Source organism: Phoxinus phoxinus, assembly GCF_949152265.1.
Source record: "Phoxinus phoxinus genome assembly, chromosome: 6".
In the NCBI taxonomy this organism is placed as follows: Eukaryota; Metazoa; Chordata; class Actinopteri; order Cypriniformes; family Leuciscidae; genus Phoxinus; species Phoxinus phoxinus.
The window spans coordinates 16670727-16698522 of record NC_136881.1 but is presented as its reverse complement, the minus strand read 5'-3'; the positions used below and the strand labels follow the sequence as shown (position 1 = coordinate 16698522).

General features: G+C 36.6%; 1 protein-coding gene across 3 annotated transcripts; it reads left to right on the top strand.

The window, feature by feature from the left end:
• The first annotated feature begins 717 nt into the window (after nucleotides 1–717).
• On the top strand, nucleotides 718–26012 carry sh3d19 (SH3 domain containing 19). Of its 3 annotated transcripts, none has more exons than XM_079615252.1 (20): nucleotides 718–874; nucleotides 6973–7012; nucleotides 10992–11032; nucleotides 11183–11228; nucleotides 12435–12570; nucleotides 14239–14398; nucleotides 14484–15401; nucleotides 15484–15597; nucleotides 15794–15882; nucleotides 16595–16632; nucleotides 16827–17067; nucleotides 19533–19601; nucleotides 19734–19877; nucleotides 19998–20073; nucleotides 20279–20409; nucleotides 21096–21166; nucleotides 21356–21582; nucleotides 22274–22320; nucleotides 25555–25729; nucleotides 25848–26012. In XM_079615252.1, exons 1-20 carry the CDS (start codon nucleotides 802–804, stop codon nucleotides 25862–25864), a joined length of 2853 nt encoding a protein of 950 aa, XP_079471378.1. In that variant the 5' UTR covers nucleotides 718–801; the 3' UTR covers nucleotides 25865–26012. The 3 variants fall into 3 exon arrangements, with proteins under 3 accessions (XP_079471378.1, XP_079471377.1, XP_079471379.1); XM_079615251.1 differs by having other exon boundaries at nucleotides 719–874; nucleotides 14218–14398; XM_079615253.1 differs by lacking the exons at nucleotides 718–874; nucleotides 6973–7012 and adding an exon at nucleotides 8750–8807 and having other exon boundaries at nucleotides 14218–14398.
• The last annotated feature ends 1784 nt before the right edge of the window (nucleotides 26013–27796 follow it).

Genomic DNA, 27796 nt, shown 5'->3' with positions numbered 1-27796 from the left:
CTTTAAAAAATATTTTACACTACTAGCTAATAGCTAGTATTTTAGACAAGATTGATTATCTCATTGTTTCCTAATTTTAATTAGACAGATGTTCAATATGACAACTGACAAATACTGTATGTTGGGATATCATTAGGACAAAAAATGTGGCTATATTTAATAATCTATAAGCATTTTGGAGATCACATATTTATTTACAAACTAATTATATAAAATTTAAGAGGTAATAGTGTGTACCAAAACCAATGGTAACCAATGGTTACAAATTAATTTCTATGCATTTTTTGTACATTTGTAGTGGTGCATTCAACATTCCACAGAGATACCATAATGGATTTCTTTTCCTGGCCTCTGGTGGACAACATTAATATTAAAGTTGTCTTTCTTTTCATTTAGTAGGCCTACTACAGTCATGTCACGGAGTCACATACAGGTAAACAAACAAAAATATTAATCTTTTTTTTTTTTTTTTTTTTTTAATCTTATAAATCTTCTTTAATCTTATAATTATTACATTTTTTAGTCTTTTCCGCCCTCTTCTGAACAGCATGTACAGACGCGCGTGCACAGCACACTCATCTGCTTGTCATGATGCTCGCGCAAAACGCCAAGCGCAGTGTGTTCAGTTAACAGTTCCCGAGACGTACAGGTCTGCGATAACTCAAACTATATAACTGACTTTTTATTTAAACAAAACATACCGTTAGAGTTTGTTCAGAGAATTCAGACATATTCTCAGTTGTGTTTAATATACGCAAGTTAAAGGTCTGGATTTTAAACACGGACATAGCCGTTAAACTAATGGCTGAAGCACGGAATGATGGAGATGAAGAATTTTCAAATGTTTCTATTACGAGGAGAAGAGATTCAACAGGTAGGACAATTATTACTGTTACAATTACTTATCTAGGTCTCTGTGACAGATTTAAGATTCTGTAGTTACTTACACATCACATGACTGTTATGTTTTGCGAGCTTCTGAAATTAACGTGGTTCAAGGAATTTACAGACATCGGACAAAAATGTCACACATTCACCTGCCATTACTTTTGAAAATAGTCCACTTTATTAGTCAGGGATTATCAATATAAAATTCTTCACGCAAATGTACCATTACATTTAATTATCTCTTTATTTTATCAAAATTATGGCATTGCATTATCATTCACTTAAAAAGTTAAAAACGTTTTTGTTTTTGCAAATTGGTCCCTAAACACTTCCTTAGATATGCCTACATAAAAAATTATACAATCAATATCAAAATCATCCTTTTCAGAAAATTAAAGGAATTGCACCCAAGCATTATTGGCATACCTCTGGTTCACAATATTCAAGATTTTTTTAATGTATTATTATTTACTATATGCAATTTGTTAATTACATTGACACGTATCAGAAAGTAAAAACTGATCTGTGGAAAGTTCCTCTTGCTCTCCTCAGCATTAGTCTGGGTGTATATCGGTGAGTCAGCTGGGAGTGGGAGGAAAAACAGCAGGTTACAGCTTTTCCCCTATGTTGACACACAACAGGTGACACAACTGAGGAAACACGAGGCAGCAGTTGTGCTTGCAGCAGCCTGTGTGAAAAAACACCACCTGTGCAGCGTCATATGTGTGTCTGGACAGTTGGCAACATACTCAACATATTTAACTGTCTCACATGTTGTTCAGTCTTTCATATGATTTTTTTTAATGTTGGTCTTATGGTACAAAAACATAGTTTTGAACCTTGAAGCACTGTTTATAAAGAAAAATTTGAAATTGGTGTCAATGGGTACATGTCCTTATAACAAGTGTCTAAAGCCCTCCTACTTTCTGCCTACCCCTAATCTTATATAGGCTACTCAAAGGCACCATAAAATCAAAATGGACAATTCTTATTTTATATGGAATATTGCAGTATTTATAAAGTATTTATCCGTGCACATCATTATTTAATTTTTTTATTAATGTGCCCTCATCTTAAATCATAATAACTTTCCCTCTCTCTTGCAACAAAATTTGTTCTCTTCTCTGATGATGTGTTCAGCTGCGCAATGCGAGACAACCTGCCACTCACATCAATAGCAAAAGACAACCATCCAACGAGCCAGTCATTTCCCGATGGACAAAATCAAGTCCCGGCCTACATTTTTTCTTGTTTTAAGTTTTCTTGTTTTTTTTTAGGTTTCACCTGGATATACAACACAATAGGGAAGAAAAGGTTATTGCAACTTGCGTTTCATGCCGACTTTATAAAATGTCTCTTGAAGTCATGATGAAATGCTCCAGTTTCAACATGTTCCAGCAGACTGTTATCATAGCATTGTCTACTCTCTGCATTGGGCAGCACCTGGCAGGAAAGTCCCATTTTCATTCAAATTCTTTAACCGTACTATAGTTTAGCATTACACATTAGCCTAGTTCTGGCCCGTGAATTTGATTGGTCGAGTCAGTGTTCTGATATGCACTGCTGGTGGATATTTTTCTTATTGACTCTTTCTGCACGTTACATTATTATTCCAGTAGATGACAACAAGTAACCGTCTTTGAGTAAACCGTTGATTATTCACTTAACCAATTCAACCAATTAGTTGAACAGTGATTAATTCAGGGAAAAAACACCACTTTTTCAGAGATGTGAACTATCACACAGGAGTTTTACCTACTTTCTTTAGTTGTGCTGTGTTTAATTTGACTGCAGATTTACATATTGTATTAATGTTTAATGATTTGTATGCCAGTGCATTTTTTTGTAGCTCATAGATAATCATTAACCCAACTTACTTAAGTAAATATGGGTAAATGTGCTGTAAATTATACCGTGGGTGTGAAAGTATGCATTTATATTTTTACAACTTTTCCAGTGTTGCACTGACTGTTAGAGTATGCATTGCTTGTTTTGTCTTTTGGGAATGTTCTGTGAGATAGAGTGCAGTGTGACTCTTACTTTGACATGTTGTTTAGTCATCAGTGACCTCATCGGCCGCTGTGTCAGTGGCATTTCACATTTAGAGGACTGACATCTGTGCTTTTGCCTGCTGGCTTCTCTCAGACTTTTATGTCAGTATGATCTTTTATTTAATATTTATGTACAAAAAAAAGAAATTGCACTTAGCCTACAAGTAATATAAATGTATATGTATATTCTATTCAAAAATATGTGACTGTGTGCACACACTCTTACTTTCTGTATTGAAGGGATAGTTCATCCAAAATGAAAATTCTGTCATCATTTTTACTCATAGATCTTAGGTTGTCGGGGACACATTAAATGTCATGTGTCATGCTAAACTCATCTACTCACTAGTCCGCTTTCACAGCCTCAATGTGTTGATAATCATGATCATGCAAACTATATAAATCGAACTTTCAGGGAAATAAACAAAGACTGAAAGATTTGTCGGAAGCTAATTGATGGTGACGTTGAAGTCATGAGACCATCTTTCGACTTCTGCCGATTGGCTATTTCAAAATTCATAAGTTGTGTTCATTTGTAAAGTTTGAACAATGAACAAACAAAAATGTAAGAATCATAAGCTTTTGTTAGACAACATACCTTATTTTGTACTAGTGTTTTTCATCGCATGTTTTTTATTTTAAAAATCTAATTTTTCATGAAATTATTTAGTAGTAAGAAGTGGGGCTTTTAAAGGTTTAAAGGGGGCGTGGCCAAAATAAGATTGAGAACAGCCACTGCTTTAAAGTCCGCGTGAACCGGAAGTTGCAAACGACTTTTCTTAAGTGTTGTGACGCATTTCCGAGTGAAAGGGAATATTAAACAGAGGGCAGGGTTTTACTTTAGCGCTCCTAATCTCCATCTCTCGCACATATCAGAGTAACAGTTTGAGGGGAGTGGCTAAGCGTTTAAACAACCCAAGTTCTCATGCCTACGTCATCAGAAAAAAGAACCATTCCAGACCCGGAAGTAACTTTTCAGACTTTGATTAAAGATAACTTACTTCGGCAAACAATTTTTTTCCGTGTATTAACTTGCACGGATTAATTGTTCACCACAAGACTAGTAATATCCGCTAACAAAGTAAATAGGGTCAATTTTGATTTCATGCCGACTTTAAGGTGTGCTAGTCTGTTGTTTTCTCTATGATTTGGAAAGAGCTGTTCAAAGTGGATTTAGTTTCTAACCTGTGCTGTTTGTTGGTGCAATCTGATTTCATTTCAGGTCAGTGTGAAAAGGTTTTGTCTCTTAGTACAATGTGTGAAAGTGTTGGCCTACACAGACAGGCTCAGAGACACTCTGTCAGCAAATATATCCTATAGTCTGTTCATAAGGCCTTCCAACTTGTCTAAACACAGATCAGTATCCACAAAATTGTCTAACAAAAATGTCTCATGTTTTCATCTGAGAATGGAAATCAATAGTGTGGAAATGTTAGTTGAGAATGGAAATGTTAGTTTCAGTGTCAAAAATTTCAGAATGAGAGAATTATTTTTTCCTCCACAAACTAGTTCTCCCCTGCTTTTTATTTGTCCCAAACGCCCTGTTTACACTTAAGGCCGCTTACACAAAACGCTTGACGATTACAAGTTAGTCATCAATTTTTTTTTCTTTAAGACTGGTCTTATTGTTTTAAAGCCAGTTATATAAAAATGTAGATTGGTCTACATTCCAAATCCGAAAAGTAAGATTAATTTGGCTAACTGCTACTTGGTCAGATGTTCTTAAGACACAGTCTTAAAGTCCCCCTGTGCTGGAAATCAAGGTTTTAATATTGTTTATATGTCTATGTGGTGTTTTTAATATGCTTTAAGACCAACCATGTGTAAGTCAAAACCATTGCTGAGTATTTTATCCTTAAAACTGCAGCGAACCAAAGACTTTGCTGGTGTTTCTGACATCACAAACTATCTTGTAACCAATCACGTCAACGTGTGATCCTCAACGAGTGGTCTCTGATCTCTAATGAGCTGGTGTGAGTGGAGGCGGAGCTAATTAGCATATTCATAGAACAGCGTATAGCCTACTAAATGATGCAAGGGTGTAGAATTCAAGAAGTTATTTTAAGGCATGAAGTATGCTTACTTATCAGCACTTAAACTCTTAAATATGTCATTTTGGTGATCAAAGATGAGTTTTAAGGGATACAATTATTGACTACAGGGGGACTTTAACACAGTGGCTGTGTTTATGCAACTGGTGATCCATTTACATTGTTGCAGCACCTGTTTTCACCCTCTGTCTGAACTAAACCCCACCTTCTGAAATGGTAGTCTGCTCTGATTGGTGATCTTGCCCCAGTCTGTTGTGATTGGTCTACCGAAAAACGCTGTATTCTGCTGCCGGGCCATTAGATGGCGATGAAATACTATAGGCTGAACACGTAATACGCATGATGTGCATGACTTCATCATCTTCAGAGATTTACAGGTTTTTTTTATTACACGGAGACAGTTTTCAAAAACGTGCACTTTGAAACCCGTTTTTCAAAAGTTTCCTTTCTTTAGGCACCCAAAACACCGTTGTTGTGTAAACGAGCGGCCAAAACGCATAAAAAGTTTTACGTTTTTAGTTTAAAACGGTGTTGTATAAACAGCCCCTCAATAAACAACAGGTAAACGTAATCCAATCAGAAACCAGAGAAACTAACTAGCAAACAGAACTCAGGCAAAGCAGAAGATAGATAGATAGATAGATAGATAGATAGATAGATAGATAGATAGATAGATAGATAGATAGATAGATAGATAGATAGATAGATAGATAGGTTTAAGCTGTCATTTATGCGTAAAGGTAACTTTCAGTTGCTATACTTGTTTAATAGCATTTTTTAAGAACTGGTTAAGATTCTTTTTAGAACCAGTCAAAAACACATAACCTACATTTGAATGGAATCTGTCATTTTTTTATTATTATTGTAGGGCCTAGTAACCACCAATCAGCAACTTGTTGAACATGTGAACATTTTGTAAGTGCCAGAAATTCCATTTGGAACTTCTGTCTCTGTATACTGATCTAAGATCAGTTTTGTACCTTTGTAGTGGTTTCAAGACTATTTTAAAAGTGACAGCTGGTCCTATCAGGATGAAATCCATATAATCTTCTATAACCGTGATAAAGCTGATGTTTTTTTTTTCTGATATCAGGATGTAGTTTGTTAAACCAATGAACCGCTCAAGGATAGCAGGCATAAATATTTGACTATCGTGGTTAATGTAAAAAAAGAAATACTTCCTGATTGGCCACATTCCTGCAGGGCACACTGGCTGTGTCAACATACCTAATGAAAAAAGAAACGTCACTTTTACCGGGAGTTGTGCTTCCTCACAGACACATTTGAATCAGAAGATGGGCAAGGGACTCTGTCTGAGTCGCTTATATTCTCTGCAACATATGCAGGTAGGACTGTATATTTCCAATTAAAGCTTGCTGATAAGTAATCAGATTGCAGCTATGTATCATTTACCTTTTTAAACGTAACTTGTAAATATTACAGTGATTGAAATGATTTGACAAACTCAAATCAAATTACTTCACCAATGCTATTATGAACGAGGTAGGCTACTTCACTTTCTCATTCTTGAACGCACAAGGATCATACTTTTGTATAGTGTAGTCAAATATGCTGGTCTTGTTCTATTTGTAGTTTCATATAAGCTTTAAGAAGGTGTTAAAATAATTCATATATACTCAATATGTGTTCAAAAATGAAAAAGGAGGCACCAAATGAACCTGCTTTACTGAAACCATAACCTGCTGCTCATATGGGCCTGCCCTGCATGAGTGATGTGAATGCGGAGCGTGGTTTCGTGAAAAACTGCGTGTTGTAGCCTCCAGTTCTCTCATAAGCTCTGCTCTTTAAAACAGGTTTATCAGGAACATACCATACAGTTTAACCAGCCAAACAGACAACGTCACACTGCCAGCTGTGCCTGTGGCCTAGTCACTGAATGTTGTAAATGTAGAATCACGCAGTTAAATGAAATTTGTGCTAGAAAGAAATTTAGCTCATGCTTTGTGTTTTATTTTTTGCAGACTGCTCAGAAAGAAATAAAAAAGAACACTTACATATAAGGTAAGATCTCTCTATGGAAACCCTCAAGGCTCTAATACTGTATCTCTTTGAATTATGTGCTCTTAGCACTGATGCATTGATAGAAGGAGAAAAAGAGAAAGTATTTGTGAATTTGCTGCTGTCAGGATTAGCTGTTTCAACATCTCTGAAATCTTGTCTAGTTTGGTGATACTTTGAATATTCATAATCAGCGTATTGTTAGAAATATTAACCAGTCATTGAAGTTTACAAATTACAATTTTACCTCTCACAGTATGCATTACAAGGCCAAATTCCTATTTGCTTGTTGAACATTTAACTTCAAAATGATTGGCATTCATAGTCCATCCTTTTCCACTATAACTGCTTCTGCTTTTCTGAGATATTGGAACATGGAATCTGCTCACTTTTAGACCCAAGAGGATTATGGTTGTTTGACTTTAGAACCTGTTGAATTTCAGACAATAAACTGTCTTAAAATAAACTTTATTTAATTTAACTTGTGATCTTAAATGATGACAACAACTTAATGATGTTCAGTAGTAAACAGGCATCAGGACAACATTGTTCTGAAACACGGTTTTACCACAATTTCATTGATACTTTTATGATGGATTTTCATATTTTAAGATTGAAAGTCTGCATCTTGGGACAAGAATAAAACAATAAAATCTATACATAAAAGGCATTTGAAAATTAAACAAATATTACAAAGTTTAAAATAAAAAAAGTTTCCAAGACAGATTGTTACCATCACAAAATGTGTGTGTTTGTTATATTAGATTAGATAACCTTTATTGTCATTATAAACATGTATAACAAAATTAGGAAGTGCTTCTCTTAGTGCCGGATTATACAAGAACACAAACAATGTTACTTATGACACAAATATTAAACATTTAATACAAAAATAATCAATTTAGTAGTTAGTTATTTAATAATATGAGAAATATATTGCACCAAACCTGTGTGTTCTGTTTCTTTTTAAAGAGATCACATAAAAATGTAAATGCTGTGATCATTTACTCTCCTTCATGCCGTTCCATACCCGAATTACTTTCTTTCTTATACAGAACATTAAAGAATATATTCTAAAGAATGTTGGTAACCAAACAGTTTCGGTTAGCGCTGATTGACAAAAATATATTTTCGACAGAAGAAAAAAAGCCATCCAGGTTTGGAATGACATGAGGGTTAGTAAATGATGAAAATTTTTATCTTTGGGGAGAACTGTCCCTTTAATGAAAATCAAACCCTGGGACATAAAAGTGGCTGACAAAACACCCACATATGGACAATAAATTAAGACTACATAATAGTGTTGCTTCAATTAGCTGCAAGGCATACTAATACTTTTTTCTAACAGTATTTTAATAAACAAATCACCTTTTTATTTGTAGCATTTTTAAAATGACTGTTTAACAGCGAAAGGCCTGTGACATAAATCAGAACTAATGGATAGTTGTGCTTGTTTCTTGCTGAGCTAATCATGCCTATGTAGTGAGAGACATCAAGGGTGTGAATCGAACATGTCAGCTGGTTCTCATTTGAAACAGAGCTAAAGCTGCCTCTGAGAGGTTGCTGGTATGCTGGACTGGCCTGACTCTCTCTCACACACTCACTCCGTGCTTATGACACATCACTTCAGCTATGCAGAATGCAGCAGCTTTAAAACGTCCACATAGTCAGGAAGTGAATGCAAGTCTTGAGCATGAATGATCAAAGAGCTTTTACTAATGATGCATAATGTAGTTTTTGAAAGGGATGGTGTCATTTGCTGTAATGGATTCCTTTAACACTTCATATATCTACTAATGTAAGGTATGAACCGCATGACTTCATATCTTTGATGTCGCTTGTATTTAATGCTAAAGCTTTGTACATTGTGAATGTTCAACTGTCTTTTGTTTGCTCTGTGTCTGACACCGTAGTTTCTATGGTACAGTATTATTGTTAGATCCATTTCACTGTGCTGTTGAACACTTGACCTGGTTAAAGGAGAGTATACAGGGGAAATGGGTAACAAGTTGTAAAAAAGGACATTAATGCAGATGTAGAGTAATTAAAACCATTTTTATCAAGTAAAAATGCAATAAAAGTTAACATTATGTGATAAATAACTGCCACCGTTATCTGTTGAAGATATTGTGGTTATAAAAATGCTAGTTAGTAATTGGATGTAGCCTATGTGTTGCACTTGCTACACTACCGTTCAAAGGTTTCTGAAAAATGTCTCATATTCACCAATGCTGCTTTTATTTGATCGAAAAATATTGTAAAATTGGACTACATTTACCTTTAATATTAAAATAACTTAATATAGTTTTCTAATTTAATATGTTTTAAAATGTAATTTATTCCGGTGATGGCAAAGCTGAATTTTCAGCAGCCATTAAAGGCACAATATGTAATTTTTCACCTCTAGGGGTCGCTAACCTCTTCAAAACAACAACAAAGGCGTAGATTGATGACGCAGTGAATGAGCGTGGAATCATGGAACTTGTTGTCATGCCAATGGATCTAAAATGTTAATGGGGAAATAATGTTTATGGATGAGTAGTGTGTGGTATGAAGCAGGGCGCGATTGCTAAAGAGAAACAGATATCTGAGCCACATGCAAGTCCCGGGGGATATAAAGGAATGATGATTATTAAAGCTATAGAAAAGAACAGAATTTATTTGAAATAGAAGTCTTTTGTTACATTGTAAATGCCTTTGCTGTCATTTTGATTTAATTTAATGCATAATTTTTTAAATAAAAGTATTAATATCTTTCAACCCACATACAGGCTAAATCAGAATGACGGCAAACTTTTAAATGGTAGTGTAAGCCCGTCTAGATCGGTCCAATGGCTGATTTAACCCAAGAACGGGTGAAGGTCTCTGTGTGTTACTGTCTTTCCGTGTAGCTAAGTAATTTAATTCCATTTAAGCTTTTATCTGACTCCATTTTGTAAAGACCTTGAACTTAGGTTAGATTGCCAATTGGTTATTGGTCAATTATATAATAGTAATACATTTGATTGTTCTGGTCTGTTCCATGCTGGTGGAATGACCTGCCCAACTCAACCAGAGCTGCTGAGCCTGTGGCTATTTTCAAGAAACAGCTAAAGACGCATCTTTTTCGGCAACACTTGATCCATTATTACTAACACTTTATCTTCTATTCTATATCTATCTTTATAAAAAAATTTTTTTTAAAGTACACGTACCGCATTAAACTGGGAAGGGTCATAGCACTTGCATTTTTGTTTGGTTAGTTTAACTGCTTTTATTGTTCTCATTTGTAAGTCGTTTTGGATAAAAGCTTCTGCTAAATTAATAAATGTAATGTAAATGTTCTATTTAACTCTTTACTTATATTTTACCCATTCATATTAGGAAGCTATGACGCTTTGAGGTCCTCGCGCCTTCTGTTTAACACGGTTCTCACAATCACAAGCTCGTCAGTTTTGGTCACTAAACAGAGGTAATTGGCTATATACATGAGATGTTTGCATTCATGCTTACACAATCAAAGATACTTTGGTAAAGTCACCGTGGTTTTGCATACACTTGAATTTAAAGTAACGTTTACTTCTTTGGGAATGAGACATTTGTACCAGTCACACTGAGACATTTCAAATGATACCAAACATGTATAACACTGTATGATAATTATTCACATTAAGCCATATATATTTTGGGGGGAATATCTGGTGGTCTCAGCGTGAAAGAGAGACAACATTGGGGAAGTGATTGACTCTGGGATGCTAGTTTCTCAAGAGAGAGTCAAATGTTAATTTCAAGCAAGGTCCTTTGTCTTTGGGAGTTGTCGTTCCTCAACCAGACTGCCCGGCATTTTCTAATTTCTCAATTCTTACAGTAGTATATATGTTTTGTTGTTACTGTGTTCATTCGCTCTGTCATATGTTAATGTGAGCTAGGCTAAAAGAATCCATGATGTCCAATCCATTTGTCAATATTTTTTTTTTGTTTTTTTGTTTTTTCACGTTTTTAGGTTAGGACCCCTTTCTTCAATCAAAGCAGCCTTTAAGAGAAGTGAGTAGGTTGTGACGTAAATCTAGGTTTATTTTACTTTCATACATAGTAGATTTATATAATTACAGGACACATTGTAGTAATGTCATGTTTTTACAATATACATAGTCAAATGTGTCATAAAATGGTGAATGCTGTCAAATCTTCCAGCTTCTGCAAGAGCTCTCTCACAACCAGATTGCTCCAGGGAAAGAAGGTGAGCTTATTGTAACAATTTTTTCCATTTCTACACTTTTATTTATGGGTACGGTGACTTTCGTGAAGGAAGTGATTTAAGGCTGATATGCCAAAAGCCAGATTCAAACTAACTTTTCTTGTGTGACCAACATGGTTCAATATTTTGGAGAACATGTGTGAACTGATTGGCAACTCTGTCAATATGAAACACTTAATCATTCTCATATTGTTATAGTTGGGCTAAATAAAGTGCAGGATGTAATCACAAGCAGTTAAAAAGTTTATTTTCAATGAACTCGAGATCTATATACATGAACAGAGCAACGAGAACTGACAATAACAGAGGAAACACAGAGCCTAAATACACTAAACAAACCAATCAACTAAATGAACATCAGGTGCAAACAATAATCAAACAATGAGTAACCTAGGAGACTAACTAGAAGCAGGGAAAAGGAACTAAGGAAACTCATAGAAAACTCAAACACAGATAAAAACAGAAAGAACCCTGACACATATGGGCTGCATCCAAAATCTCTTACTTCTCTACTATATAGTAGGTGAAAAACAGTGTGACAAGAGTAGTATGTCCAAATTCACAGTATACTCGTAAAAGAGTATACTGAGAGATTCTGAGGTGTGCATAAGATTAATGAATTGCAGTGAAGTGACGCTGGTAGGTCACATGATAATAACAACATGGCGAATGTACTATGTCCAGATTACATTCAAACTACAGACATTCATACTAAATAAAACATACTTTTTTAGCAGTCACAAAGTACTTATTCAAAATAAGTACCTACTCAAGATAGTATGCGATTTTCGGACGCAGCCATGCTCTGCTCGTCCATTCTTGTCCTGGACACAGTTGCCACCATAGACAATAATCTATTCAAATATGTGGTTACAATTTAGAATATTAGTAAAAAAAATAAATAATAATAATGTGTAGTAGCAGAAAATTGGTAAATACTCTTTTTTTTCTTTTTCTTTTGCCAAAGATGATTCTCTTGTAATATTCCTTTAAAAAATACTTCAGTAATAAATAAATATAAAAAAGTGGCCAGCTGATTTAGGACCAGAGAATATTTCAATAACATTTATATCAATATGAACCTCATGTGTTTTTATACAAAACCACAAGCCTGTATATATAGCTGTGCTTTGACATTTGTGTAAAATCCATTCATACCCATTAAGAAGAATCTGTTGTTGTTTTCAGGTGTCAAGAGATAACCATCCTATCAGCAGAGCTGTTAGCACCCACTTCTTTGTATTCAGGGGCGTCTGGCCGATTTTCATCCACAGCTTTCACAACACAACCAATCTGGAATGAGGGTGTTCTGACCTCTGCTCAGGTACAGTGATTTATAGCAGAATAACCAGTTCAACAGTTGTCATTAACAAACAGTTGTGCCAGACAGGTGTGTGGATTCTCTTTGTTTACTCAGCATGTCTTTACTTTTACTTTTCAAAGCATGGCTACTTTGTCCCTGTGTTTGAGAGACTAACACATGCATTACTAACTTACTAATAAACCATCGTCATTATAGAACGAGTCCAACAATGTAGTATATAGGCCAATTCACACTGCATCGACAGACGGCAACAGACGCTTTGTCTGGTTTTGTTGGAGCTTCTGTCAGAGCTTGTTTTCACTGATTGAACATGTTGAATTGGCACTTGTCGGGTCATGGAATGTCTGAGAAGGGGCAAACTGTAATCTGGTGATTGCCAGTGTCGGTCAGTGTCTATCGGTGCAGTTTGAACTGGCCTACTGTGTTGTTATGGTAACTAAAACTGAAACTGTTAAAAAATTAAAACAAAACTGAAATAAAAATATACATATTTGATGAAAAACTTAAATGAAAATTAAATAACTAATTGATGTAAAATAATTTGAAGTACTACAATTACTTATACTAAAACTGAAATATAATAAAGCTATAAAAAAATAAAAGCTGAATCATAAATATTATTATAGTATTTCACAAGTTAATTTGCCCATATAATCTTTAAGCTTTTAAGGTGAAACGTATTAGGCTTGCTGTCAGCAGTGGAGGGGCTCGAGGAAGCAGCTTCAACTCATGGGACTACTAATGCTTGGAAGATGATTATGGTAGCAAAATGCCTAAATTATGTTGGTGGAGCTGGGGAGGTGGAGGGATGCCAAAACAGCTGATGCTGGAGCAAGGCGATCGGCTACTTGCATGCTCCGGCAGTTCATTGAAAGATTAGATGGGTTCACTCCTCCCAAAATTACATTTAGAAACTTCACAAAAATAATAAATAAAAAAAACACTGGGGGATATCTGCACATGTAGCATTTTTAAATATTATCATTTTTGTACAAGGAAGATTCATTCAGGATTCAGGGGCAATTTTAAAGATTGTTATATTAGAGACAATTATTTTCATGTTATTGCTGATAACCAATACATTTTCAGAAAATATTCTAAATCTTTACTATGGTCTATAAGCAGATCAAAACACACTAAAACTAAAATAAGTAGTTTGTGCTGAATGCTGTACTTCCCAACATTATTATGTACAGTATGTAAATATTCAATATTGGCTAATACTGATAAATAAAATACAGATAGTGCTACATAGACAAAAGACAATGGTAACATGAGGGCGATTTATACACATGGACTAATCATTAAACAAGAAACCCCTGTGAACATTCAAACAATAAACCAATCACAGAACATGACAGAGAAAACACATGACCTGAAACAACCAATCAGAACATGACACATACATAAGACTCGGGAAGCTTAAGGCATTATCACATGATGGCAAGGGAATCACATGACAAACAGGAACCATGACTATGAGAATTTCAAAATAAATGACATGAACACAAACAAAACCCAAATCAACGTGCCAGATATATTGTGCATCCCAACTCTCTTCTTTAGGACTGTATGGTTTCTGCACACTCGTGACGTGTTTGCTTGGTTTGATGCTTGTGTACGAGTGATTCCTCTCTCGTGCTTCAGCTCCCACCATCCTATGAGCAGGTGATCAAGGAGAAGACTCAGGAGCAGGTTACCACACCTTCACCACCTCTACAACACTTATACACAACAACTATTGCCACACAGACTGACTCACTAGAGGAGAATGCCACAGGTCCAGATTCTGGCACGTCCCTGCAGCTGAACCAACAGCCCAGTGCAGGTTAGTCTGTACTGACAAGATTTGGAGTGCTCAAATCAATGTGAACCATAAACTGATACTCAATATTTGGTCTTTTCTGTTTCAGCAAAGCAGCCAATAAAACCACCTCGGCCATCGTTGCCTAAACCCAAACCCGTTCCGCAAGAAACTCAAACCAGGTCCCCAACAACCACTCCCAACTCCCAACCCAACGTCGATATAGCCCCAGCCCCACGCCCGGTTCCTCAGCCTCGCTCCAAAACTAAACTCCTGACCCCAACCAACCACGTCAATGTGCAACCTCTGATATCACTGCAAGACAGCTGGGAAGTTTGTCCTATAACCCCTGTGGAGAATTCTGATGCCCATTCAGGAAAGTATCTGAAGGATCTCTTAGATGTCTTCAGCTCCGATCCTCAAAGTGAACTGAGTAACCCTGTCAACATTCAAAGAGAGCAGACGAACCAAACTAAAGAGAACCAAAGTGAGAACATGACCTCCCTCCACAGCGACCGCAACATCCGATCAAGAATCCAGGCCTTTGAAAGTCAATCTAACACAGAGAATAATGAAACCTCTATGCCTTTCCCCCGTCCTCGAAACATTTACACCAAACCACATGTGCTGGCACCAAAACCCTCCATTGCCCCTAGGCCCTCTGTCAAAAAGCCCAAAGAAGAGGAGTTTTCACAATTTGACAATCACTTGTATGAAGAGGTCAGTGTACCATCTATGCCAGCTCCAAGACCTCAGCTTTTAAAAAAACCATCCTTCAATTTAAGAGATGAGTCTGACTCTCAGCCTCCGTTCAGGATGGCCCTCATTCCTCCATCACGACCTTCATTGGTCAAAGTTATGAATGTAAGTTCCCAGGATGAGGAAGTATTGAAAGGACCTCCCCCGCCTCTCAAGCCCAGCAAAGACCTGTTGAACCTCAACAACCACAACTCCACTGCACTTCTGTCTAACATCACATCCACAGCGAACATGCTAAACAATGACAACAATGTGGATGCTGCCATTAGTAAGTTTTAAGGACCACAATACAGGTATTGTGTGTATACATAAATTTATTAATGCAAATAATTAATATATCCCTGTCACAGACCACTCTCCCACTAAAACTGCCTATCAAGGGGGATTCTCCTACATAGGATCAAGCATGCAGGGAGTGACCAGGAGACCCACAGTCATTAGAGTTCCCAGTAAAACAGAAACAAGTGAGTCATTAATAGCCATTGTATTTATATGTGAGGAGCTATTTAAAAGTGCTCATGTGCTTTTAATACACATTCATATATATATATATATATATATATATATATATATATATATATATATATATATATATATATATATATATATATATATAAATAAATATGATGCATGGTAAGTGAATGGATTTCTGCTTTTCAGACCCTGAAGAAATGGCAGATTTTTCTCCTTCTTTACCTGTACAGAAACCTGTGGGCGGCCCACCTCCACCTGCTAAACCCACTCGCAAAGTAAGACCTTATAAACCTGCAACAGCTGTACAACAAGCACTAAAGCAGTGTGCGATTAGGATAAAATGCTGTTTTAAAATGTCAGCAGAGATCAATTACTGGACTCTTTAATCTGCAGAGATTTGTGAGATTTGAAACATCTTTTATTTTTGACACCAGAGATGTCAAATAGAGTAGAACGGAATAATAGGGACTTTTCTTTGTTTTTCTTGTCCACTTTTTCCTCAGGTTTGAAACATATTCTGCAAGTATGTGAATACAGATGCTTCTAGCTATGTAGTGTATGCTCGATTTTGGGTATTATGTGTTACATTCTCATTGCCAAGTATGGATTCGGCTGACCCAAGTCAGCTATTGTCATTAAGAAGCAACAGTTTAAAAAGAAACTTGCTGAACAAATTCAATCTTATAAGTAATGTTTACATCTATCTACCGGAATAATAATAACATCATGTTTAGAACTTAGGTTGTTACTGCCACAATAACACACACTTGTGATATTTTGGACAAGTATTCATGTCTGCCTTTATAATAATATATAATAATAATAATAATAATCTACTTCTTCCAAATGTGATATTTTCCAAATATTCTATCTTAAACAATTGTGACAAACCATGAACAATATTATCTTATTCTATGATTTATTCTGCATTTACAATGTTACTATAAAATATGTCTTTAACTATTTGTTCTTGATTTTTCCCCTTAGGACTTCAGTTTCTCATCTGAAATGTCTCTTCCACCACGGTAACTGAATCCTGTATTTATTTACAGCTGTCCTAATATCGGTTTCTCAACCTTATAAATATGCCTTTATGCATTTTCCTTTTCATGGATATTTGGGTTGGCAGTTTGAGCCAGTGAATAAAGAGTTTCAATGCTGACAACATGTGGACACTTCTGGTACTGTGCCCTTAAATTACGTGTGAATAATATTTCAGGGCCAGTGGAAGAATGGTTCTGCCTCCTCGCACACCATCAATTAAAACAGGCCCGGGAAGACCGCCTCCTCCACGAAGAGATGGCTCCCAACGTCGGCCCTCAGATCAGGGACTTTCACAAATAGTCCCAGCAAAACAACAACAATCTCAATGGCAGCAACAAAACCGCAGAGCTTCGAAAAAGGGACCTGCTCTACCGCCTAGACCCAACCCTGGACATCGTCTTTACAACAATTACACAGTGAGATGTTTTTTTACTTGCATATTTTCTTGATTGAAAGCCACACTATGTAAATGTTTGCCTTCTAATGGTTAAAAAAAAAACATTGTTTTGGTTGTGCTTCGCCTCTGCTCCTTTGCGCAGAGGAATGTGGTTCATGGCACCAGTGTACACATGGAAATCTAAAAGAGATGTAATCTGAGCAGGTACCATATCGTACGCTCTTGTTTTTGACTTAATAAAGTCTTGATAAATAAATCACGACAAAAGTCTACATTAAAAGTCCTTAAAGTCACCATGAAACTGAAATTGCAATACTATATTTTTCCTTACTGTGACGTATATGTGTAACACGGTTCGTTGTTATGGGAAGAAGGAGGCGGGAACTGGCGAACATTCAAATATTTTAATAAATGAATACAAAACAAATACAAAAATAAAAGTAAAAGCCAGCAGCCCCTCACGGACGACTGCTGGCCACACAAAACAGAAACAAAACACAACATCAAATCAGGCCTGTTCCTCTCTCGATCTCCACTGTTGTCACTCTCACGGTGGCCAGGGGGTATGGCTAGACGAAGCAAGAGAAAGGAGACGGAAGCATGAGGAGCAACAGATACGAGAGATACGAAAAAATTATTATTGGTCCGGTTCCCACAACGCGCTGCCATCTGGTCCTCCACCAGCTGTGTGATCTTCTCCGTGGTGCCTGGTGGTGGCGCTGGATAGCCCTCGGTGGACGGCTCGACACTCCTCCGCCGCCTGGTGGACGGCGACGGCTCCTCCGTGTTCGGGCAGTCGGCAGGAGCCCCCCGTTCCCTGCTCCTCCAAATCAAGGTGGATGGCAGAAGGCTCCAGCCTCAGCAAACAGCGGTGACTCCTCCGCTCCCTCACAGATGACAGCCGCCCCTCCAGCACCCAGGCGGCCGGCAGCGAGCTCGACTGTCCCCACGGCAACTCACTCCAGCGCACCGCCTCGAGCGTCCATGGTGACGGAGTCTGCCCACTATGCTCGATGGCACAGCGGATCTCCCACAGCGGCGAGGACTCTTTGACAGCGCGTTCCTCCTTCTCCCGGGTTTCGGGAATGGGAAGGAGGAGGCGGGAACCGGCGAACATTCAAATATTTTAATTGAATTGAATAAATAAACAAATACAAAATGAAAGTATAAGCCAGCAGTCCCTCGCGGACGACTGCTAGCCACACAAAACAAAAAAACAAAACAACATAAAATCAGGCCTCTTTCTTCTCCATCTCCACTGTCATCCCTCCCCCTTTTATGCTTCCGCTCCTCCGTGAGAGATACGAGACCGGTGCGTCGCACAGGTGTCACTCATCAGTAGTCACGCCACCGGCCTCGTGCCGTCCTCCCACGGCCCTCGACCTCGTCCTGCTCGCCACAATATGCGAGTGAAACAGCTTCTCAAACAAGAAAAAATTTAGTGCCTAGTGTGAGACTTGATCTGTGCTGGATTTCCCGATAACGTTGTCTCTAAGCGCGCTATGAAGAATGTAAAGGTAACTTAACTAAAGGTATACCATTTCTAGGTGTGTTCCCCGAACCATACCTTAGGAAGTTGCTTAAGATGTACCTTCTTATGTGCAACGTTACCAGGTGCTGTCCATGGCGATGGAGCTGAATCCGTTGATATCGATTACTCAAAAATCTATTATTCTCTCGTGCAGGGGCTGCTTCACTGCATTATGTGAGAAAGCGGTGTTCTTTATAAAAGAAGCACTTCAGAAATAGTTGAAATTCCATTTATTAGGACTAAAAAATAATCCAAACTATAATAGCCTAGCCTACATATTTTAAAAATTTTATCATATATTGCTGCCACAATAACAGCCCGTTTCAAATGTTTACGTGCTTTCTTCTCTTTCCCATTTTTGATCGCTGAGGTGAAGCTGTGATGAAATATTGTTCTTGTAAATACTTTCCAGCATTACGGTGCTCGGCAGTGATCGAAAAGATTTTAAACGGTTTTGAGATTAAATCATTACACAACCTTAGTGTTTGTCAAAAAACATTAGGTAATTTGGTCGGGATTTTTACACGGGTTGGGTGAAAAAAAACTGACATTATGGATTTGGACGGCAATAAAATCACAGACTTACCCCTGTAAATGTTGAAAACACCGTACGACCCCATCCGGATAGGGCTTAACTGACAGTATGCTGCTTTCACTGGCCTTTGCAAGCGCTCCGCTGTGATCTTTTTGATCTTCAAATCTCAGAGTTCTTGCCACCTCTGAAAAACCAAGGCAATGTTGGTTCAGGTTTTATTACACAGGTGAATGACGTATATGCAATTTGCCCCGACCACTCTAAAACATGATATTTGTGTATCTGGGTAAAGTAAAGAGATGGTTTGGAAGATGGATTCTTTTTGCACTCTCATTAATGTCTTTTTTTTATCAAAAAAGTTTTAATGATATTACAGAAGAACTGAAAAAATATATGCAATTCTGCCCTCTTTACACAGCTTGAGATCCCCCATGGCATTGCTGACTTTAACTACAATGGCACAAACACTGGGGAGCTCTCCTTTCAGGTAAACTCAAAGTCAATACATTCACATTAGCCCCATAGTGCCGTCTTCTTAAGATACTGATGGTTTTTGTTGTTCTGTCAGTGAGTTTCAGTTGTTAGAAATGTAAGCATTTCTATTCTTTATTCCCTACAGAAAAATGAAGTCCTCGTCTTACTTGAAGAATTAGACAGCAAAAACTTTGAATGCCAAGTAGGAAACGCTAAGGGCACAGTGCAGAAAGCACACATGAAGATTATCACACCCTTAACAGATTTACCCAACAATCCAGTACCACAGGTAATCAATAGTTGAATCAGTGTTTAATATTGGTTGTAATAGTAAGTGAGTGTATTATAAGTTTACTATCATGTCTTGTAATGTCAGCATACTATATTGGCTCTCAATGTATTTCTACAGAAAAGTAGTTATTTTAGTGGCATGGAGGAAAATACTGGATCACTACAAGTGCAAGCCCTGTATGACTTCACGCCAGGTGAGACAGTTCTGTTCTGTGTAAGAAAACAAAGGTTATTTTTCAAGCAAGCATATTTATGCATTTTTTGCAAAGTGTAATCACCACATACAGTACTGTTTGATTTTGTTTCTGTGAAATCATTCATTAAACACATCTCTTTTAAAACCGCAGTTGTGAAGCAGCTCATAAAATAATCATACATGGTTATGCGTTTGTATTTCAGATGGGCCGGGAGAGCTGACTTTAAAGGCTGGAGATGTGGTGTCTAATGTAGAACAGCTGGACAGTGACTGGTACACGGGAACATGCAGAAATGTGTCTGGGTTCTTCCCCATTAACTACGTCAAGACACTGGTAAATATTGTATAAGGAATTTTAGTACAGTAGAGGATGTCCTTTGACTTATTTTAAAGCATTAGTGGAACAAATCCCATGTAGTAGATTTAAAACATTAAAAAAATATTGATATTTTCTCAGTTTTTACTCTTTTATTTATTATTTTTTTTTTTATCAATTTAGTAAACTTAAACCAATATTTTGTTTAAAATGAACTAGTCCCTACTGAGTGAAATCTTCATTTAGGCTAAACTGACAATCTTGTTATTTATTCTGCAGTATTTTTACACACACACACACACACACACACACACACACACACACACACACACACACACATTTTATATATTTGATCACACAATATATAAATATTATACATGTATATAAATGTGTATATATATATTCTGATTTGTTTTTATATTTTTTTTGTTTAAAGCTACAATATTACAAAATCACACAAATTTAATTTTAAAATGATTTATACCAAATTTAGGTAAAAAAAAGTATCAGAAACAGTTTGTTGTATATTATTATTATTTTTTCTTCCTTAGATTGACGGTCAACATTTTATCAGTTAAGATTAAGCACCTCCTTTAGCTGACCATTTGTTGAGGAAAAAAAGGTCCTATTGTGTTTACAATTTGTTTGTGTAGGACTGATAAAAGTGATTCGTATATTCCAGTACCAATAATGTTGTTTTCCAGAACAAGCCTGATACATCTGCACCAGCATCTAGAAGTGAGTGGAATACCAAACCATCTCCTGAGCCGGTCAGGTAAGTCATTCTCACAGGATTTGATTGTGAGAATCACAAAATAAATTATTTTCCCAATCGCAAAATAAATGAACAGATTTAATTTTAATTCAGATCTTTTGCCATGTTAGATTGAAAAACACAAGTAGACAATTAATCTGATTACCTTCAAAAATACAGTCAGATTGTATGTCCCTGTGTTTTCCTCAGAGGCCCAAGGTGTGTTGCAAGGTTTGACTTTGACGGAGAGCGGAGCGATGAGCTCTCATTTTCTGAAGGGGAAATTATTTGTCTCAAAGAATATGTGGGAGAGGAGTGGGCTCGTGGGGAAGTGCATGGCCATGTTGGCATTTTCCCTCTCAACTATGTGGAAGTGCTTGAGGATCTTCCTCCAGCCACAGTGCAGAAACCTGCACAAAATAAGTATGCGCTGCATGGTAAGACCCCAAACAATATATCCATAAATTATGCACATTTCATTTAATGTTTAAACATTTTGATCTAGATACTTCTGAGCATTCATGGCTCATACTGTATATACTAATACTGTAAACCCAAATGATGCAATTCTGAAATGCCCTGAACCAGGAGTTTTAAATTTGCCACTCCAGTTTCATAAAACAGCAGCACATTGTTTGCTCTAGAACGGTCCATAATCCAGCCATTTGTAGATTGCTAATATACATATAATACCAGTAGATCAGTATCAGCATCAGTGTCTCAATGAGTGGACCGTTCTCCCTATGGCGGGAATCTGAAGAATTTGCCCTTCTGTTTGTGTATCATTAAGGGCTGTATGAAACTGTGACCTCTATATTATTCATTACACTACAGTGCACAGGGAGATTCACCTCTCGAGGACAGCTGCTCCTCTTCTCTCTGGCTCATGGTGCAAATTTACAGCCATCTACTGTATAGTAATAAAGTCAAAAATAGATTTTAGTGCAGGCTCTTTGAGAAGTCAGTCGAGTTAACAAAGTGAATTGAAATATTTGGCTGAATCGAGCTAGAATATATCTAATTTAAGTACTTGGGACAATCTTTAGTGTACATTGTAATGAATTGTACTATTATTGCATGTGCTTGTATTATTGCATGTGATCTAATATACTGTGTTTTATTTCTCAGGAAAGGCTGGTTCGTCTAAAACACAAACGTCTTACAACGCCAGTGAGGTATCATTCCCCCATCTGTCATATTATCTATTTTCTGTAGTAGTGAATAACACTTAAAGTTGGGATGAAATGAAAACTAACTATTATAGATCTTACTGTTGAAAATTAATCTATATGCATGTTTCATTTCAAAAACGTTTTTTGGACCTCGCATTTTTTTATTAAAATGTCATAACTGAACTTTCCGTTGACTTACGCCACCCCACCCCCTTGCACTTTTGAGTGCAACACCCACATCTTAAAAATCCAATCAATATCTAATACATGCAACCAAGTCCCCACCCTATATTTTTATTTTGCGATAATCTGTTTACACGCTCTGCAAAACTGATTTTCTTTCTCAGTATTTTTGTCTTGTTTTCTATTACTTAGATCAAGATACATTTACTTGAGAAGCAAAATTTATTTAAGATATTGAGTCTTGTTTTTTTGTAAAACATTTATGCTTAAAATTATAACAACAACAAAAACAGCAGATGCCAATGGGGTTAATAAACTTAATTCAAAGGGAAAAGAAAAACAGAGAAAACAAAAATGTAAAAAAAAAAAAGACCTTATTTATGTATACTTTTTTTTTTTTTTAAACAAACACTTCTACATCCAACATTCACTTCACATTTTTTCATAATATGAAGTAAAGGTCTTCTCTGGTCCTAAGATCTGTACTCGAACCGTACTTGAACACTTCTTACCCAAAGCTGACATGCATGAATTAATAAAAAGCAAAAAAAGAAAGGCCTGACAAGACAGACCTGATAAAATTAGACCCAGGTCCTGATGACAAATAAGAAACACCACAGCAGGTTTAGATTGAAAAATTATACCCAATCTTCCTACTTTATTTGTAGATGAAATTCACTCTCTAATCCTTCTTCGTAACATTTTTGTTAGCTACAGAATGGCCAAAAGTATTGGCAGTGACATACATTTTGCAAAGTTTGCTGCTTCAGAATTTGTAGATTATATTTTCACATGTTTCTTTTGAATACTGAAAAACAATGATAAGCATTTCATAAGTTTTAAAGGCTTTTATTGGCAAAAACATTCAATAGATGCAAAGTGTCAATGTTTACAGTACTCAGCCCTTTTTCTTCATAACCTCTGCAGTTGAGGATATCAGCTTCTGGGCCAAATCCTGACAGATGGCGATACATTCACTCGCCTTTTGAGGATTGACCATTATAGCTTCTCTATGGGATTAAGATCCAGGGAATTGCCTGGACACGTATCCAAAAATGTTATTTAATGATCTCTGAGCCACTTCATTATAACTTTTTGCCTTGTGACATGGTGACCCATCATGCTGGAAAATGCACGGATCACCACCAAATTGCTCTCGGACCGTTGGGAAAAGTTGCTTTTGTAGAACGTTTGATAACATTCTTTATTCATGGCAGTGCTTTTGGACAGAATTGTGAGAGAGCCCATTCCCTTGGATGAAAAGCAACCCCACACATGGATGGTTTCAGGATGCTTCACTGTTGGCATGACACAGGACAGAAAGTGTTTTCCAGATGTCCCAAACAGTTGGAAGGGGGCTTCATCAGAGAAAATAACTTTGCGTCTTCTGCTGTCCAATCCTTGTACTTCTACAGAATTCCAGTCTGTCCTTGATTTTTTTTCTTTGAGAGAAGTGGCTTTGCTGCTCTTCTTGACACCAGGCCGTTGTTTAAAAGTCTTGGCCTCACTCGCACCCACTTGCTGCCAATAATGAGCAAGCTCTGCACAGGTGGTGACACGATTCAGTTGCTGACTTCTCAGGAGGAGAAGGTCCTGTCGCTTGCTGGACACTCTTAGATGTCCCGAAGCCTTCTCCAGTGCAGTTGAACCTCTCTGTGAAGTTCTTGATGATCCAGTAAATGGTTCTTTCAGTTGCTATATTCTTTGCAGCGTGTGAGGCCATTTTGATGCAAAGCAATGATGGCTGAACGTCTTTCTTTGGAGGTAACAATCGCTAACACAAGAACATAATGACTGGAAGCACTTCTTCCCTCCTTTATAACAATCAGTCTGCTCTTATTATCCAATCAGAATGATGTGATTTCACCTGACTAGTATTTGTTCACACTTTCCCATCTGCTCAAATTATATTAGCTGGTTGTTTTGTGCCAGGGCCAAAAAAACTGTGAAATTTGGGTTATGATTTTTTTTTTTTTTGCCAATTAAGCTTTTTGCAATTGTTTAAAATGCATCTGATCTCTCTGCACAATAATCTGGAAACAATGTGAATCAACACCACAACAGCATCTAAAGCAGCAAACTTTTATGTCACTGCCAGTACTTTTGGCCACGACTGTACGCTGTTAAGCCATGTTGCCAGATAATGTATCCTATATCTACTTTGTGAATGTCAAAAATGATGTGTTTTCTGTGGATTTTCACAATTGTTTTGTTTGAGTACAAACATGACAAACCACTCATGAGCTTTATGTTGCACTTCAAATGACATGAACATTTATATTAATGTTAATATTAATGAGCAAATCCCAGATGTCTTTCTCTCGAAAGCCTCGGTATGGAGAATGTAAAGTTGACATTATGCCATGTTGAATTTTGGGTAACTGTTTTTTTCATGCGCCATATTGTTAAGAATGAGGATCCTGCTGTTTTTCTGCTATTGTTCCTAAATTATTATTTTATGTGCATATGACTAACCTTTAAAATCATGTTTTTATTGATTTATACTCAACATAACCTAATACTAAACATCTGCCCACTGCAAATAAAAAAACTACACTTTTTAACAAGGTCCAAGATCATAGCAAATGTTTTCTATTATTAATGCAATATCATATCCATATAATTCTTTCTCCCACTATATTTCAACAATTTAAACAAACAAAACAAAAGATAAGCAGATATCAGTATCAATTTCAGTATGAGTAGCAGTGAGTGATCCTCACAAGATGGTGCCGCCATCCCAGCATGCAACACGATGTGATTCATCTTCACATAATCTATTGCAGAGTGCGGATAGAGAAAGTGGCATAATATAGTTGTCATATGTATTTGTTTCAAGTAATAAAATATTGTTTAATAACTAAACATGTAAAATAATATTTTTAATTAATACAGGTCCATAAAAAAAAAAGGAAAAAAAAAGCATATTTATTTAAAACTACCCAAGACCCGAGGCTACCAATATCAGACCCCACTGGTGTGGTAGCTCGGGTTTTCAGACAGAAGTGGACCCGTGAAGACCTCTAATATGACATGTCTGATGTATCTCTATAGGCTGAAGAGTGGGCCGTGGCACTGTATGACTTCACAGCGGAGACAGAGGGGGACCTGGCCTTCCAGCAGGGAGACAGGATCCTGGTCACGGATCACATAGATGATGAATGGTGGAGTGGAAGGATGAATGGCAGAGAAGGCTATTTCCCCAAAGCCTTTGTAGAGGTTGTTACAGGTAAGTGGACAGGAGCAGGAAATATACTTTCAGATTTTTTTTTTTTTCAGAATAAGTTTTTATTCACTACATAATTATTAGCTTTTTTTAATATTTAGTCTTTTTCCTTTCTGTGCAGGTCGGAGGAAGTGGTAATAGAATGATTCATCAGAGGCAGCCTCAGAATAACTTTTTTGTGTGTGACTTGTTTCCAGTTTATTTTAATTGTGGTTCTGTCTAATGTATTTATTAATGTTAATATTCTAAATCCATTGTATCCTAAAAATATATTCATGAACTGCTATATGGGTGTAGCTTGTCCGATCTGTACTGTATTTCTGCTTACTTTTCTGTGTACAGTATTAATAGTTTTTTATATTAAGAAATATTATTTGTTATTTAGATTGAAGCATTTTTAAACACTAGAGACAAATGTCCAGTGCCATCTTGTGTCCACACTGACACATTTTCTTGGCGAATAGAGCAGTGGTTCTCAACCAGGGGACAAAGGCAAACTTCCAGGATTACTAAAGTATTTAAAGTGATAAGATAATTATAATATTACAAATAATCTAACTTCAAATATTGTGTTGGACAACAAGGTACATCTGAGTCAAAAGGGTTGCGAACTGTAGAGTATTTCAGCAGTTCTGTCTTCTGTCGTGTGTAATTGGCATTAGAAAGAGCAGATTATTCTCTGTAAAGTTCAGGGTTCCTGGACATTTTCCAGACTTCTCTGTATTTTTTAGACCACTGTTAAAATCTGATCAATAGTTTTAAAATCCAAGTGTTAACGTGTTTGTTATATTTTTACTATGTATTAAATTATTCTGCAAAATAATAGCTAGAAGTGTGTAGTGACAGTGGTTATAATAAGTCTACACACCCCTGTTAAAGCTTTTTGAGAAAAAAATGCATCCAAGTAAAATTGTCAGTTATTTTCCCACCTTTTATGTAATATTGAAACCAACAAAATTCATGTAACAAACAAATGAAAACTTTTAAGGGGAAAAAAATATTATGAAAAAAAAAAAAACTTGGTTGCATAAGTGTGTTCATGAAAGGATATCTTCAGTATATTTCCAGGGTCCTATGTTCCCCGGATTCATATGGCACGGTCTTTTGTGACTCCGTGAAGAGCCTTTTACAACGGGTCATGCTACTCTGCTCGGAATTGTTTGTAATCAATCACCTTCAAACTCTTACTGATAAGTAATTATAATCCTTTGGTCATCATTTACGTGATGCTAATCAACCCTAAATAAAAATCAGCGGTTTCTGCAGGATTTTTTTGCATCATCTTATTGTCTATGCAAATTTCTGACAAGGCTATCCGCTGAAATTGTGACACATGGTATACTGCGTCCCGGACACCAATATTTAATAAATGAATCACTGCATATTGTATATATAAACATTGATTCAGTTTGGCACTGTGTGTGTATATATATATATATATATATGAATCGCTGTCTTGCAAGCTGAGATTTTGCTTTGAAGATAAAGGTTAGGATAATGATTTTGAATTACAGCACACCATTAGTGCAGGGGTTTTCCAACCTGTCCTGGAGCACCATCAGCACTGCACATTTAGTAAAATAAATGGCAAATGCATTTGTAACAAAAAAGCATGTTGAATTGCCCCAATTGAAAATAAAAATCCTTTGCATTAACAGTTCTAGAATTGTCATGGTCTGAAATTCACCATGGTTGTATACTTCAAGGCCCCCAGAAGTACCCTGAAACGTGCATTATTCAATGCATTGATGTAGCTTTCACTGAAACAGGATGGGCTATAATAAATATAAATAGCATTTTTTTTTAAATATATATTAGTTCTGCCAAAGCCGTTGAGCTCAGTAAAGCCTTATTTGACAGTCTGTTAAATAGATTCCCCTTTTAGATTTAATATGCAACTTTTACTAAGCAAAACAATGAACGTAATCATGCTGAGGATGTGTAGTTTGAAAAGTGTGCAAGTTATGTTGATGCATGGCATCACCAGTGTTCTCTTCTACTCGGTGCAGTTTCTTTTTGTTTTCCCCCCACACTACCAGACCTGGAAATTACATAAATAGAATTCCATAG

What these genes read in the sequence shown, in the direction of transcription:
- sh3d19 (XM_079615251.1), top strand. Translation starts at nt 802, where the DNA reads ATGGCTGAAGCACGGAATGATGGAGATGAAGAATTTTCAAATGTTTCT. An exon ending in CAAAGCAGCCTTTAAGAGAA is followed by an intron (nt 11,033 to 11,182) that starts GTGAGTAGGTTG and finishes CAAATCTTCCAG; the next exon opens with CTTCTGCAAGAGCTCTCTCA. An exon ending in GTGTTCTGACCTCTGCTCAG is followed by an intron (nt 12,571 to 14,217) that starts GTACAGTGATTT and finishes CTCGTGCTTCAG; the next exon opens with CTCCCACCATCCTATGAGCA.